At 43.7% G+C, this 16,053-nt stretch overlaps 1 protein-coding gene across 2 annotated transcripts in view; it reads left to right on the top strand.

The window, feature by feature from the left end:
* The window catches only part of TTC1 (tetratricopeptide repeat domain 1), a 31,237-nt gene extending 24,833 nt beyond the window's left edge, over positions 1 to 6,404 (top strand). For both annotated transcript variants that reach the window (XM_005144977.3, XM_031045397.2), the window contains exon 8: positions 4,722 to 6,404. In XM_005144977.3, the coding sequence (XP_005145034.1) occupies positions 4,722 to 4,855 (134 nt within the window). In that variant the 3' untranslated portion in view covers positions 4,856 to 6,404. The remainder of the gene's footprint in view (positions 1 to 4,721) is intronic.
* Positions 6,405 to 16,053: the final 9,649 nt, after the last annotated feature.

Genomic DNA, 16,053 nt, shown 5'->3' with positions numbered 1-16,053 from the left:
TGTCACAAGTAGTAGATGAAATGCTATTCTGAGTAGGCTTTGAGGGTGTGGGATGGGAAAGGGAAAGACTGCAGAGAATCAGGTTAAATGAACTCAGTCTGTCTTGCATACTGTAACACTAATCCTTCAGATATTTTTGAAGACTGTTTCAAGTCCTTATGCTGATATTTTTCTTTTCTTACTGTGCAGGAGTCTGATTTGCTCTTGCTTTGTACCTGTTTTGACCTAGTAAAGTTGCACTGAGGCTTTCTAGAGCTTTACATCATCAGATTCTGCTTCCACCATTGTACTTAGAACAAGCCATAAATAAAGAAGGTTAAGTGTGATAGTGCTAAAAATAAATGGCAAATGCAGAAAGCGTCCAGAAGGATCATGACTATTTGTAGGATATGGGATGAGTTTCAACACAAAGTAATCCGAAAACAATTCCTGATCTTTTTTGAACCGTTGTACCATTGTTACAGATGTCTAAAGGGCTTCACTAATTACAAGGGACTATACTGAAACAGTAAATCCAGCTTTATAAAGTGTCATTACAGACCTCATTCTATACTGCTAATCCTTGCCTAGATTTCAGACTGGATGTAATCTGTTTAAGTGTTAATCAAGTGGCAGTTAGGATTTCAGAACTGAACTGGTCTTTCGGGAACCAGTTTAGGCTGTTTATATTGAGATTCTCTAGAAAGGAATTGCTTCTCAATCATGTTATATACATGCAAGGAGATACACTGATGTTTAATGGTGTAAAAGACAGGAAAACCAGGCCAAGAGTGGGGTAGACAGTATATGACCCCGTGTTCATCCACAACCTCTGTATGTGACAGGTTCAGATAAATTGTCACAAGTATCATTAAAATTATCTGGTGTCAATTGGGTGATATTTTAGTCTTGGCACTGCTTGTGATCTCTAGTGTAACACAAATTGAGAAGTTGTTTTACTATAATACATTCACTTATTAGAACACTTGAAATTAAGTTAGGAATAGGGGTAGCACACAGACTAATCTTTTGAGTGTTAAAAAGCTCCCTGTATCTTGTCGGTAAGAGTGAGCAGTGATGGGTCTGGCAATGAAGGCTTGGGAAGGAAATACTTCCCAAGGTTTACAAAATGCTGCTGTTTTGTCTGAGGACAAAAAAAAACTGCTTACAATTGAAGGGGATCAGATGGGAATTCTGTAAGGAAAGACAAACTTGATATAGTGTGATAGTTAAGAGATTTCTTTGGATTATTTTTTTTGCACAATGTATTTGTTTTAAGCTGTTTCAGCTTTTCTCTTTCAAGAACTTCATTAATGCTATTTACCAACTGAGTACTGTATGAGAATAGACAAATGCTTGTGGTAGTCTCTTAGGAGATTATCTGACTGCTGGTTAAACAGTGCCAGGTATGCAAGGATTCATTCTTGCTTCCTCACAGGCAGCTCAGCTCAGGTGTCTGGGTTGTACCCCAGGTTTTTTTGGTTCCAGTAGAGCAAGTCAGATGCATCTTAATAGTTCCAGACTGGGCCTGGGCCTGGAGCACTCACACTAAAACTAATCAGCAACAAAATCTTTTGAATGAATGTCACAGTTCATGCTTTGACTCCTTTGAACTTTGGATATTCAACTGGATTCTTATTTTTGTCAATGAATCAGCCAGTAATGTGGCTTTTCTATGTTCTTATTCTTTCAACTGAAACTGAGTCTTACTATACCCAACTAACAAACACTGTCATGAAAATGAGCTGTGTACAAACAAACTGAAATAAATGGAGTGCATCTTCCTCCTTCCCCAAGCCTGTTTCCTGTTTTCCAGCACTGCAGCTCGTTACCACATAGTTTGTCAGAAGCTGAAACCACTTCTTAAGTGATTGTGTGTAAATAAATCAGGGTACACATTCTTGGCTGGATTTTTCTTCCAGACTACCTAACAGTGAATACTTGTTTGCAAGTGGTAGTGCAGTGAGATTGATGGCACTAGAAAAAACATACTTTGTTGCCAAACCAGGTCCATTTCTGTTCCCTTGTACAGGGGTCTAACTTTTCCAAAGCTGACATTTGTACTTACTGTTTTCATATTTTCCATTCAGCCTTTGCAGGTTAATGCTGCCACTTGCCACTGAGGTTTGCTCATTGCTGAGTTTCAGTGTTAAAGAAAGGTTAACTTACAGCACACTTAAAAAATAGCTTTTAAATCCATGTGGCTCTTTCCCTTTATGCTTTCATAATGTGAGCATCCTCTGCCTTAGTGATTGCCCAGGATGTGAACATACACTGTTTTCTGTGTTATTTTATTTCTCTTCTGACTTCAACGCCAAAGATTTCCAGCTATTGTGCAACAAGCTAGTTTTGTTTAGAGGAACTATAATTATTGTGATAACTAGAACCAGCTCCTTTGGGGAGAGGATATGAGAAGAGGGGAAGTTTGCAACGGTTTTAGCAAGGTTTAGCATGCTGAGAGCTCTGACAATAGTTTTCTGCTTGGCTACAAGGAGAGGCAAGTACACTGGAGATAAAAAACTGGGATAGAACATATGGCAATCTGTGTAACCCATCTTATACACACAAAGTTCATCAAATCTAATTAAAAACTATTGGGACTTTCATCTTAAGTTACAAAGGAGTGTGTTTTAGAAAATAGAAAAATGTACTTGGTTATCAGTTTGATTAATGGGAAGGCCTATAGAGCATATTCCCTGGGCCTTTGTGCCAACAAGAGATATTTCCAGCTACTTGAGATCAGCAAAGATACTTACTAGTCTTAGTGCCTGAAGAATTGCTCTCTTCTTTCTCTTTTTGATACTGAATGGTGTATTTGCAATTACACTGCTAAACCCCAATACTGTACACAGGGAGGTCACTTTAAATAGTTCAAACCAGAGCTAATATAATTACTTTTAGTTCAGTCCTCACCATTTAGGGAAGGGAAAAGGATTTGCTCTTGCTCTTTTAATTGCTTAAGAGATGTTGTTGGTAATACAGGGAGTTAGAGAAAGATGAGACCTCATCAGGAAATTTGTCTTTTATCCAACAAAAATTCTTAACCCAAATAATACCCAGCTTTTCAAGTTCCAAACACCACATTAACATTAGCAACTCTACTGGAATTTTTGCCAGAAAGACTGAATGGCAGTTACTTTTTGGCTGTTACATCTATATGTAAATCATGAGAAATCTTTCTGTGAATCTGCCTTTTGCAGCAGGATGTTAAATTGCAGTTTAGGTGAGTAATGAATCACAGACTTCTGAGCCGTGAATTGATCTTTACCAGTTAGTTTTCTTGTTAACCTCTGAATGTTGCTCTGCTGAAGAAACTTAACATGTGGAGTTCCAGGTGAAAAGTAGACACAGGCCCTCCAAAATGTAAAGAACGAGATCTGTGAAAACACAGCCTCACAGAGGAGAATGTGACCCTGCTCAGGGACAAGTGCGTGTTTGATTGCTGAGAACTCTTTGCAGCTGAGTCACAGCTCCACGTGCCTTCTTCCTTCCTTCAAGCACAGTCTCTGTTTTAAGAGAGCTTCTCTTTGGGGGGAGGGGGAGATTGGACTTAACTACAGATCTTAATTTAGGGATGAAAGGAGTGGGGGAGGAGGAAATAGTGCTTTCCTACAATGATGGGTTTATGTGTGCCAAGACAGCAGGAGCAGTGCTTTGGGCTTGAGTTCCCGGAAAAGGCAAAGCTTGCTTCTGCTTCATTAGCAATTTATGAAATGTGACTGCACCAAAAGGCATTGCTGTATGTGGATTTAAGTGAGAGAGCAGGAAGGTGACCTGTGACTGTATTGTTTTAATTATTCGATCCCAGTGAGATGAAGAATGAAATATTAAATATCTCATATGGTCTTCAGCTTCTCCCAAAGAGCTGGCCTAGCAACAAGCAAGAATACCAAGGCAGTTGTTCTGTGTTTATTGGCTCTAGTACAGCCGGAAAAGAGCCATCCTACTGACTCCAATTAGAAAAGGCCTTTCACAGTTTCCTGAAACAGGGAAACTTGTCTGCCTGGCTCCTGAGCCAGCTGCAGCACCTGGAGAGCTTGGGAGCTGTTTACAACTGACTCAAGCAATGCTGGAGTATGCCAGGATACTTCCACCAGTAGACAAAGACACTTCTCACCCCAACGGAAAGCTAAGCATGACCAAATGTTTGCCTAGAAGTACAATAGCAACTATTCATTCCACCAGAGAAATGCTCTGAACAACTTTATCATTTTACAACCAAAATGGCTTTAGGATGCAGGATGAAATTGTGAACTTAATAGTTAAATTAAACAAGGTGTAACTTAAGGAAGAAAACCATCACCAGTACAAAGCAGCTCACCTAGTATTAGATGACTTTGGGTCATCTGACTCTCAAAGACCAATCTTGCTTTAAAATAGTTCCACAAATCTCTGAGAGATACCTGCTTGTGAACTGGCACTTAGATGCAAGATCTCACTTACTATGGCATATTTAGGAGTACTGTAATAATGGTGTTAGTTTCATTGTGCAGGATGGAGTTGTTCCTCAGAATAAACTGTTTACATGTTCACCAGCATAGTCACCTGTTTTCAGCCCCAAAGCTGGCAGTAACCACATCACAATGGAGATTTTAAATACTCAACAAACTGCAGAGATTTACACAGCATTTACCTTAAATTAATAGATAAATCAGTAGAGCTGGACTGTGTAGCTGGGCATAATTCAATGGAGTTTTCCTTCTGCTTAACACTTAACGTGTTGTCTTCCCTTTTCATTGTAGGCAAACTGAAGGATCTGGGGAATTTGGTTCTCCGCCCCTTTGGCCTGTCAACAGAAAATTTCCAGATAAAACAAGATTCATCAACTGGTTCATACTCCATCAATTTTGTTCAAAATCCAAACAACAATAGATAACATGAATTCAATCTAGTTCTGCTGGCTTTTAGGCTTCGTGACCGTGTGCTTGCACGTACCAGTAGAAGGATGCAGCAAGCATTCTTCACGCTCCCCAAGTGAAGATAAGACTCAAGCATATTCATTTCCCTGCCCGTGAAATTATTTACAGTGTGGATGTCAAGCAAGTCATTTGACTTTTCTTAGTGATAACTGTGCCCACTGTGTGATTTTTATTTTCTTTCAATTTTCTTCCCTTGTGGCATTTGGCTTTCCCAACAGTCAGGTTCATTATTTTGGCTCATTCAATGCTGGCAACAACATTCTAGGAAGCAATTCAGTTGAACCAAAATGCTCACGCACCTGTAGCCAAGAACAAAGCTTTATGGTGTCTTGGGGAATTAATGAATCTAGCAGAAGCCTTTCTCCACGCTCAGCAAGTGGATGTGGCTGAGAGCATGCATGGAAGCAAGCCAACCTCTTCTGTGGAATCATTTTTCTTTGTAATAAAGGCTTGGTATTTCTGTTGGTTTGTGAAGGTCTTGCCTTATTTGAGTGCTTCCCAGGGTGGGATTGTTGTTAAAAGTGCTTAGAGCCACCCACAAATAATATGCTTGCAAGACATTAATTTGAAGCATTTGATTTGGTTTTGTCTTATTTACAGCAATATCAGTAAATTAAGCTCAGGTTCCCCTGCACATCCCAGTTTATTCACTTTTTATTAATTTTTCTGAAGGCAACAAGGAAATATTGTGCCTATATACACATGTTGGTGTGTAATGGTACTATGGAATCCATTAAATGTGCTTGTCTGAGATTTGTTCCTATTACAGATATCCACAGTGGCAAACAAGTAAGTGATGTTGAAGCTGACTGCGAAAGATCTTCAAGGCCTAGTATATTATAAAGACTTTAAAGTATTTATAGATATATATATATATAGGTGCTGTTGAAGTAGTTAATTCAGACTTTGGAGAAGGGGTGTTTTTTGTAATTGCTGCTTACTGGGGTTTATATCGATGCCGAAATGTTTACATTGGAGGCAGATTTTCCTGTTGTCTCCATGCAGATTTCAATAGATGATTTAATGAAATCATTAGTGGTGGCTGTTGGTTGCTGGTTGTCATCTTGAATTTATTTCAGGAGGTCTCAGTGTATGTCCTTAAGGAGTGATATTGTAGCGCTCCAGTCTTTACAGTAATATGCCTGAAAGGAATAGCCTCTCAAGCTAAGAGTTCTCAGTGCTTTATTTTCATTTCTGTCTCTGCAGCTGTGGAGGGTTCTTGATTGTTGTTTAACTCTGTCCTGCTGCATTCTTCATTTGGACTTTGCAGTTACCCATTTGCAAACTATCTGAGGTCTACAGTAAGCATGAAGTCTATGGGAAATAAAATGTCACTGTCAAGAGAAGAGAGAAGCCCTAATTCACAGCAAGGCCTGTGCAGCCTCTAACATCGTCTGCATAATTAAAATGTCACTTAAGTAAATAACAGTGAACAGCCTCTAGGATTTCCATGTGCTGAACTGTAACTGTGCCGTGCTTTACTGGAGTAAAGTTTCTGACATGCAAGGCTGAATGTTCTTTACTAATGGGTAGGGGTTGGATGGGAGGTTTTAAAGGAAGATCTTGCTCCTGAGACCAGCCAGGGTGCTGCTGGAGATGGGTTTGCCAGCTGCAGATGGGTGTGCCAGCCGCTGGTATCCAGTCAGTGTGGGTACCAGGAAATGTGCTGGGAGAAGAGCGTGCTCACACCCAAGAGGCTGTGCGGGTCTGGGTAGGCTCATTAAAACCACTCTGCTTTGTGATCTGAGCCCTCTGGATTTAGGGAAGGCTTATTAGGCTGGGCAGAGTGTTGGGACTAGCATAAATGTTAATAATGTTTCCTGAAATCTGGAATACTGCAGAGCAAAGGTGCCCAAGCTGCTTCAGAGGAGCCCTGGGCAGAAGCAGCACTGGTCTGAAGCTCTTAAGTTTGGCTTGTGCCCAGGTGCTCAGTTATGGCTGAATCATGCTTCCTTACTGCTCCTTGTTCAGCACAGGGTGGGTAGAGCTGTTGGTTCCTGCTGCTGCAGGCTCCATGTTGCTTGGAAGCAGGAGAGTCTGCATGCCCTTGGAGCCAGGCACTGACTCATGGGCTGCAGCAGCAAATGTTCCACTGGTGCTGGAGCATGGGGAGAGGAGCACAGCTTGGCTTTTTCTCATTTACCAATAGCAGCACTAGTCCTGCATCACTCAGGGTGAAACACATGAGGTCTGGGCCCTGGGTTCCACTCAGCTGCAACATATGCACACAGCCTTGAACATGCGTAAGTAAAAGCACTTTGAAGCTTCTTTACGTTTTCTATGTAACTTTGTTACAACCAAATAATCACCATCCTTACACAGACAGACACCACGTGTATATATATCTGTTACGTACTTGTGTATGGCTGTTGTGCAGTTACAAGCAATGGGTTTTAGCGACCTGCTGCTTGTCTTCCAGATGATTCAGTGACACATTTTCTTCCTTCCATTCTATGCCTGCTTCACATCTTTAAAGGGCTGGAGGGCTGCAAATGTGCCTTCTTGGGTGGGAGCTGGTTCACTTATTCTGGAAGATAAAAGCACAACAGAACTTTCAAGGTGATTATAACACACCATCAGGTAAGTGTGCAGCTTCCCTGCTGGGTGCCTTATGGGTACCTATAGTTTTAAAGTGAAGAACAAGCAATGCTGAAGGATTGCAGCTGATTCGCTTTCCACACTTGTGTCTAATGTAATTGCATGGTGCAAAAGAGGCAGGTCTGTGTCACTGGAAACTGGGCACACTGTTACCAAGGAATCAAATCTGTATGTCAGACCTACTCGAAGTGCTGCTCTCCAACTAAACCAGGAACCTCTGAAATGCCTTATCTGCCATTACAGCACATTTTTCTCTAGGTAAAATTCCAGTTAATTGTCTGAAAGAAATCCCTTTGCATTGTCCAAATCCTGAACAATTGCATTTGCTTTGCTTTTTAAGGGTTTTTTTCTTCTATCTAAACCAGTCATCACAGCTGCCACTAGAAGGGTAACTGGTACTTCCTCCTGGTGTAATTGGCCACAATTCCACAGCAGTGCCAGGGTGTTTGAGTCACACATGTTAGGCTTATAATAGGAAAAAAAATGTGTTATGAAACATAATGTTTTAAATACAAGTTCTCCTACACCACCAAGTTCCTTGCTAATCTGTTCCAATACTTACTCACCCTTATTGTAACAAGCATGTGCCTTTCTTCCACTTTGAGTTGTCTGTCCTCAGCTCCCAGCCTTTGTTCTTTCCTACCCTGCCTGCCAACTGAAACCTCTCTGTGAGCATGTTTGCACAGAGATGAAGGGGCCCGTTGATCTCCATAAGCTGAAGAGACAGGGCTGCTGCAGGTCTCTGCCTACAAAGAAATATATCCAGGATTTCTGTAATGTTTGTGTTTCAGACCTTACATTTTTTGACATTTAGGAAGCGACATCAGAACCGACACTGAGATTTGTCTCCCTTTTGCTCTGCACAGAAGCTGTGTCACTCTTACTTCTTTCTTTGTACCCTCAAAGATTGTCTTAACCCTTTTGGCAAGAGATGAGCTAAGGGTTAGACCTCCCTTCAGCTTTTTCTGGGTAGGTGAGTTGCAGACTCCCTTTCCTGCAGGTGTGGATAATACTTTCTTCCTTGTGTTAATGCAGCTAAATGCAAAAGTAACACCCACTTCGACTGGCAGGCCTGGCTCACTGAGAAATACAGGTTTTAATGTGTGTTTTCCCACCATGCTGTTGTTTACCAGCATTTCAGGAATTACTTTAGATTTGCTTCTCAATCACTGATGCAAGTGTCAAATAGAAGGGGGTCCACCAGTGATTTGAGCAGAATCTCACAGGAAACTTCCCTGTTCAAAGAACAGGGTCAGACTGTTGGAGATCTGTCAGGGCACAGTCTTCATCCAGGTGCAGATCGTTTGCTTTATGCTGCAGACAGTTATCTGTAGGTCCTGCATACACTGTAGAGTGCCATGCCAGGTGATGTGTCTTTACAATTAACTAAGCCTGGTTGAATGACCGGGTCTATTTTTGATGGAGTTTAATTGCATATTTGCCTTTAATTCTTTATTAATGGATTTCTGATGCTGTTTTCTGATTCCTACCTCTGTCAGATTAACTGGCCTTTATCTGAGTTAACATTTTTGCCCTCTGTTGCTCCACTGACCTGCCTGAACCCAGCACGCACTGAAGTGGGTGAGCAGGGTGGCTGTTGTAGTTGAAATACCTGTGCTTGTTTCCAGTCCTGTTACTGTTCTGCCTGGTTGCTAATAGTGGCAAGTACATCATCCCACTTGCTTCAAGCTGAAATACCAGCCTCCAGTACCTCTATGGTCTGCAGCAGGCCCCCACTGCATTTGAGCACTGCTTTTGTTCCTAACAGATTAAAATCTCTCTTGTATAATCCTTTTCAGTCATTTCTTTTTAAGCTTTGTCAAGATTACAGAAACTATCCTCTTTTACCTTCCTATATGCATTGTTTTTTAACTGCTACCTTTATATCAGTGTTGAACCTCCTGGTCTATAGCCAAAGATTGCCTCATTTTGCAGTTTTAAAAATACACCTATTTCCTTTCTCTAGCATCTTGTTAAGTGTCCATTTTTCTTTCTCATGCCTTATTTCTAGTCAAGTTTCCCAATTTTTCCTTCTAGTTTTACACTTTTTAAAGCAAGGGTAGAAATGGAAAAACTCCATACATTTATACATGAGTAGATGGGTGTAGATCTATGGGTAACTCCAGACTCTCTGGCTGTAACCACCAACCTCCAGGACACACACTTGTCTCTGAACATTGTGATGTGGCTCAAAGGAACACATCCAGGATCTTATATTAGAAAACCCTTCTAGAAATAATGGTAGGAACCTCGGAGTGTGTCTCCAGCAGTTTATTGTTTCATTATAAGGGCACTTGTAAAGTAGCTCAGCTGTTTTCTGATGGGCTTTTTCCCTCAGCTTTATCACAATCATTGATACGTGCTCAGTAGCCGGTTTAGTCTATTTAAAATAGCTGCTGCTTCTGCTTACTCTGCCCTTCCTGAGCAGGTCATACCCAGTAATTGCCAGGCTAGTCATTTAAGTTATCCCATTACATTACCATATCCTAAAGGTTAGGTTCTTTTTTTCCCATTTATAAGACTGTGTGAACCATCTTATTTTACAGGAATATTAAGAATGAGGAACCAGATCCTCTCTGATAATTCCATGTGGATTATTTACAGCACTAAGTTTCAGATTGTATCCCTTTTGTTACCTCTACCTCTTCACGTGTGATGGGAGTGGGATACCAACAGAGATGTCTTCACCTCCTCTGCTGCTGCTCCGGCCAGCTCCACCTCCTGAATCAAACCTGGACACAGAGGAAGCTCAGAGTGGGTGTTGGGTTAGCACAGAACCTAAATTACTAAATCTAAACTACTACAAACCAGCAGCTGAGCTGCCCCGGCAGGGCTGGGCTCAGCCTGCTCAAGAGGACCTCCCCACAATGGAGCTCTGCACACCATAAAATCCAAGATGTGCAGTCCCTCCATCTCCAGCATCTGTCTCCATTTACTCAAGGGACTGAAAGAATTGCTGAGGCTTTACAAATAGCTTTACAGGGTCCCTGTGGTGTCTCATCCTCAGTAATTCAGCCTGTTCTCCTTCCTGCTGTTACCCCAGGCAGCAGACACTTGCTGGGTCTCTGTAAGCCCCCAGCCATGGGGCTGCGTTTCTGCACTTGCACCACCATGCTCAGCAGTGGCCAACCCACAGAGCTTCCAGAATTGACACTGCACAAAGCAATAAGGTTCCCAAGAAAGCAAACACTCCCTCAGCCCCAGAGAAAGGTTTGTCTTCCCATCTCCTCGCAAAGCACAGCTACAGAGGCAGCTCCACAAACCTTGTCAACATCCTGTTTGCTTTCATTTGATGTCCCTTTGCTGCAGTGGGAGGTGGGATGCCTCAAGGAGGTCTCTTCCTCCAAACGCTCACTCTGCCACCCCTTGCCACATACCCTGGTGAGTAAACCCCATGCAGCATCGTGACCAAGTGGGCAGCAGAACAAACCCCATTACCATGCAATGGGGACCCTTTGGCTTTCTTTGCTCTTTCTGTCCATGTGAGAGTGCCAGGCCTGGCCTTTGGAGGAGCTGAACACCTGCAGTTCCCTCAATCGCACCAAAGATGTGTGGGATTTAGCATCACTTTAAAGAAAGAACAAACCGGCAGCTCTCCATTCACATCATAGGATCTGTGCCCCAAAGCCCTGGTGGCAGGAGGCAACTCGAGTGGGACTGACATGAGCCATGTCTATGACCATAGGCACAGCGCAGCCCATCCACTCCCACCAGCAGCTGGGCAGGGATCTGAGACCTCTCTCTCAGCTCATCACATTGGGATATTCAGGACTTGACAAAGCACTAAGCTTTGAAGCCGAATCCTTCCTGCCTTCCTTGATTAGCACGAAACTTCCTTAAGATCTACCTACACCTCTGATTAGCACAGACATAGCCAGAGAGAAAGGAACTGCTGGCCACCAGTTCCAAGGCTTTAATTAGCTGTGTTATTCCCAAGGGATTACTGCAACAGCCAAGCTCTGTCGCTGGCTGCTGCAGCCAAGAACCAATTATATCAAAGTGCCACCTCTTTTCAGCAGTAGGTAAAGATGTGTGGGGGCACATTTAATGTGCAGCATTAATACATTGCTCATTCACAAGCTTTCCCTGCCTGGAAGGATCCCAGCATTTCCTTGTTCAGCAACTTCATTTCTTTCAAGTCTGTGCAGCCTCCTGCTCGACAGGATGTAATTGCTGGGGAGTATCTTTCATCAGCAGAGGCTCTGGTCAGCCCGTTTGTCTGCTGAGGCACAGTAAATTGTCAGGCTCTCGGCTGCTGTGGCATTAAGCCAGAGTCATTACAGCCTACCCTGAAAAAGCAAAGCCCTTTTATACATGGAAGGTCCTAAACCAACTGAAAACTAAAATAAACCACATTTTTCTGATTCTGTGTGTTCTCTCTAGTGCCCCAGTTGGAAACCTCACCGTCTGCAGCCACGATTCCAGCCTGGAATCCCCAGACCTGCCCATTTCCCATCTTGGGAAGATGATTTACAAAGCCAGGATTCTTAAGCAGAAGCAGCAGCAATAGGTTTGCCTTTCCTAACAACTGAGACCAGTACTCTGCTCCTGGCTCCAAGCAGTGCCTGCACTGCATCCCCAGGATCCCTGTAGTGCCTGGATGGGTCCTTATTTACAACACTACATTTCAGATTGCATCACTTCTGTTACCTCTGCATCCTCCTTTTCATGCATGATGGGAGAGCAATACCCAAGAGAGATGGGTGCACAAGTGTGGGTCCCCCACAGCTGCTGACAAAGAACCCAACCCTTCACCAGCCACAACAAATGAGACCAGGAGCTCCCAGGCTTTGGTTGTGCCCATTCAGCTGGGACAAACACACATGGTTGGGCAGGTTGTTCTGTTCTGTTTCTAACCCTGGCGTGTGAAATGCAGCCTGACCTTAGTACAGTCCCATACATCGCTGTGTGGGAGGTGCTCCTGAGCATCACCCTCCCTGCAGACAGACATCCACAAAGTGGGATGTCAGGAAGAGGGGAAATGGCATTATCTACTCTAGGCGGTAGCTGCTGGAATAGCTTCCTAAATGTATTCTTGGAATGGTGCTGGCAAGCACCAAGTGATAAAATGGATCCCTGGAGAGGCAGTGGAGTATGGGCTCTGCTGCCTAATTGCATTTGAGCACAGCTTCTCACAAGTGCATCTTTCCTTATCTCAGGGAGAACGGCCACATTTCCATTAGCTCACTTGGCTGTAGTGCTCCACTGTGGAGCACTTTCTACCTCAGGAAGGAAGAATTGCAGTATTTGGAAACTGGGAAAGGAGGAGGCTGGAAGCTGATGGATTTACTGCCTACAGCTATGGCCCTGACCTGCCCTTGACGCAACGGTTCTCTCTGTGCACAAACGTACTTTCTTGTTCCTGCTCCAAGCTCAAACACAGCTGAGGCCCTGGCCCTTGCAGCCAGCAGTAAGTTTACTAAGCCAAGACGTGACCAAAGAATGGCTTCTGGTATGATTCTGCAGTATCAATGAAAAGGCATAGGAAGTACAGCTACCCCAGCCCCTGCCCTCACAGCTCATTCCAATGTCTTTGTAAAGGTAAACAGAGCACACTGAGTGAATCACAAAAGACTTGTCCATATCCATCTGAACAGTGGAGTAGTTCAGGGATCTTATCTTGAGCATGGTTCAATATTCACCCTTTTACACTATGGTGCCCCTTCCTCTGATGGCTCAGAGTGCTTCAACATCTGAATGAGCCCTCCAGCAGCCTGTTTAATATTTAATGACCAAGACAACCCCATTTGGAAGTTCCAGTCCCTAAGCTCTTAAGCTGCAGAGCTCTTACCTGGGTATCAGAATCAGAGCTACCCCTCCTGGGCTTTGAATATTTACCCCAAACACATCTGCAGGGGTGTCCACCCTGCCCAGCATGGAGCACTCACCACTTGTGCTCCAAACCCAGCAAGGGAGGAAAAACAAAGACCATAGAAACACTCAAGGGAAAAGCAGGATCTGAACCCTAAAAGCAGGCTATGGAACATGAATTAAACCCAGCTGCCAGCACCGTATGAACCAGCAAACAACGTGAGCCTTTTCCTACTGCCACCTTTCAGCACACACTGAAGCTCACTGTCCATGGCCTTCAGAAAGCTCTGCCTCCACTTGCCCTCCTGGCACCAAGAGGGAGGATGATGAATCCACCCACCATGACTTGAGCAAGGACAAGGCAGCAAGAGGCAAAGCCTGACGGCAGCAAGCAGCAGTTGACACCAAGGCCACACATGTGCATGGATCTGTTCCTGCCCCAGCAGCGGCTGCCAGGTCTGCTGGTGCTGCTGCACCAGGCTGTGTTTGGCAGTCTGAGCATTGCTTTTCCTTTGACTGAGCGAGAGGTTAGCTGCTCAGGTTCTGTGCTGCACTACAGGGCTCCTCACAATACACAACCACCGCCTGGTGCCATTCCCAACTTCCCAGGAACTGCAAAAGCACTGGAAGGGCCTCACCATGCAGATCTCAGCAGCCCTGGAGGATACTGTCAGTCAGGGAGATTAGCCCAGGGAGCAAAAGGTACCGGGAGAGCATCCCTTGTGTGATCTCCTTAACCACAGTTGAGGCTTCAGGCAGGTAAAGCATCCCATGTGATGCTTAAAAATAATGAGTATGTGACAGTGACAGAGTTTACTGCATCAATCATCTGTTACTGATCTAGCCTCCAATTTCCTTAATAAATCTGTCTGTTGCTCTCACCGTTATTTCTCTGCACTCATCCCTCACGCTGTAGCTGGCATTGGCAAGCTACCACAAAACCCTCCTGAGCCAGAAGCTGCATTGAGCAGCTGCTCCGTGCACTTTTGCCCTCATTAAGTATCACCCTTTTGATGCTTCAGGGCAGCAGTAAACACTATTGCTGAGTGCCATTGTGCAGGACTGGCTTCATAGCCGAAGGTTGGGTTACTTTTATACTTTTGTCACTGAACCACTGGAGTGAAGCTTAATCAATGGTGTAATTGCAGAACTCTGAAATGTGCCTGCCTAACCTCTCTTGTGGGCTTCATAGTCACGCAGCAAATCCAGCAGACTCCCACAGCCAGACGCTACCAACACAATGTCACAAAGGAAAAGCCATTAGTGAGCAATTACATTTCAGCAGGATTTCCCTTCTCCACCACAGCCTAATGAGGATAACCAATTCAAGAGGAACTGCTGCAAGGGTGAATGAATAATGAGAGAAAGAGGATGGGAGTTCCCTTCATCTGGACAGAGTAAGAAATAAGCCCGTGAAGGAAAAGAAAAACACATATGCTGGAGCTCTGCTCTAAGCAACAGACAGATGTGGACGTTGCTCACAGTTATAGGAGGCACCAACTGGTTTCAAAAGCATCATGAGGCCCAGGGTAGAGACAACGGTCGCTACAGGCAGTGTACAAGCACACAATGGCTTCACTCCAGGAGTTAATTCAATTCTGGGGAAAGACTTCTGACTGTCAACAGCAGTCACTACAACACACCTTACTTACAAAAGGGTCAGTACCTCTGCATCACCCAGAGTTCCTGCACCATAAAAGAAGCAAAGCTTCCTTGAAATAAGAACTTCCTAGAAACCAAGTTTACCTGAGCAGCTTCTCTTTTGTGTAGCCCAGGAACAGAACTGAAACGAGGATATCTTTTCTTTACCGGTAATAAAAATGCAAATGGAAAAATAAAAACTATGCAAATGCTACCTTCTATTTAATGGCAGAGTGCAGCTCTACACCTTCTGCTATTTGAAGAAATACTTGCTGACATGGCCCTCCAGTGACTGCAGTGCCAGAGAAGGCACCACGGCAAGGGAACGCAACTCAGTGCAAGGCATTTCTTCCCTAAATGAATACTCAGTTACACTTACCTGCAATGGACACACTTTTCTGACACTGTTCATGCTGCAGGGAAAGCCAGCCAAAGAACAGATGAGCAGGCAGTGTGCAGGTGCTCAAAGGCCCAGTACCTTTCCTATGCTTGTCGCAGTGAGATCAGCTCAGCCCAGCAGGGCTGGAAGGCCCTGATCTCACACTCACCAACTGCACTGGAATCACGTCTGCAAGTGGCAGCAACCTCTTCCCATGACTTCCACCTTCCTCCTTTAACTGGGACTTAGTTGTGCCCCAGTGGCAGGCACGGACCAGAGCCATCAGCAGTTCTGTGTCTCTACAATGTACACAAAATCTTTTCTTGCTGATTACACTGGAAAAAGAGAAGTTTTTTTTCCTATTTCTTGTTATGAAGCATCCGGCTGATTGAGCATGAGTTGGTATCTTTTATCCACTGTGGTGAAAGGTAAGGTTGGATAGAGACTTGTCCACATGACAGACTTCAAGCAGTGGATCAGTAACCTCAGTTCAATCTTTGTTTCATTCAGGAAAAGAAAAATAAAAATAGCATAAATCCAAGGCTTTCAGATCAAGAACCAGTAAATCAAGAAAGTTACGATATCAAAACATTATTCAACATCATTTCCCTTTAAAAGAGCACTGAAAAAAATCAAGGCTTTATTTGAATAAATGTTACACAACATTCTTTATCATTTACTTCTCAGCAAACCTTAAAGGGTGAATCATATTTTCCTCATTCAAGT

Source organism: Melopsittacus undulatus, chromosome 10, assembly GCF_012275295.1.
Source record: "Melopsittacus undulatus isolate bMelUnd1 chromosome 10, bMelUnd1.mat.Z, whole genome shotgun sequence".
NCBI lineage: Eukaryota > Metazoa > Chordata > Aves > Psittaciformes > Psittaculidae > Melopsittacus > Melopsittacus undulatus.
The sequence above is the reverse complement of the archived record's forward strand: the minus strand, read 5'-3'. Positions and strand labels throughout refer to the sequence as shown.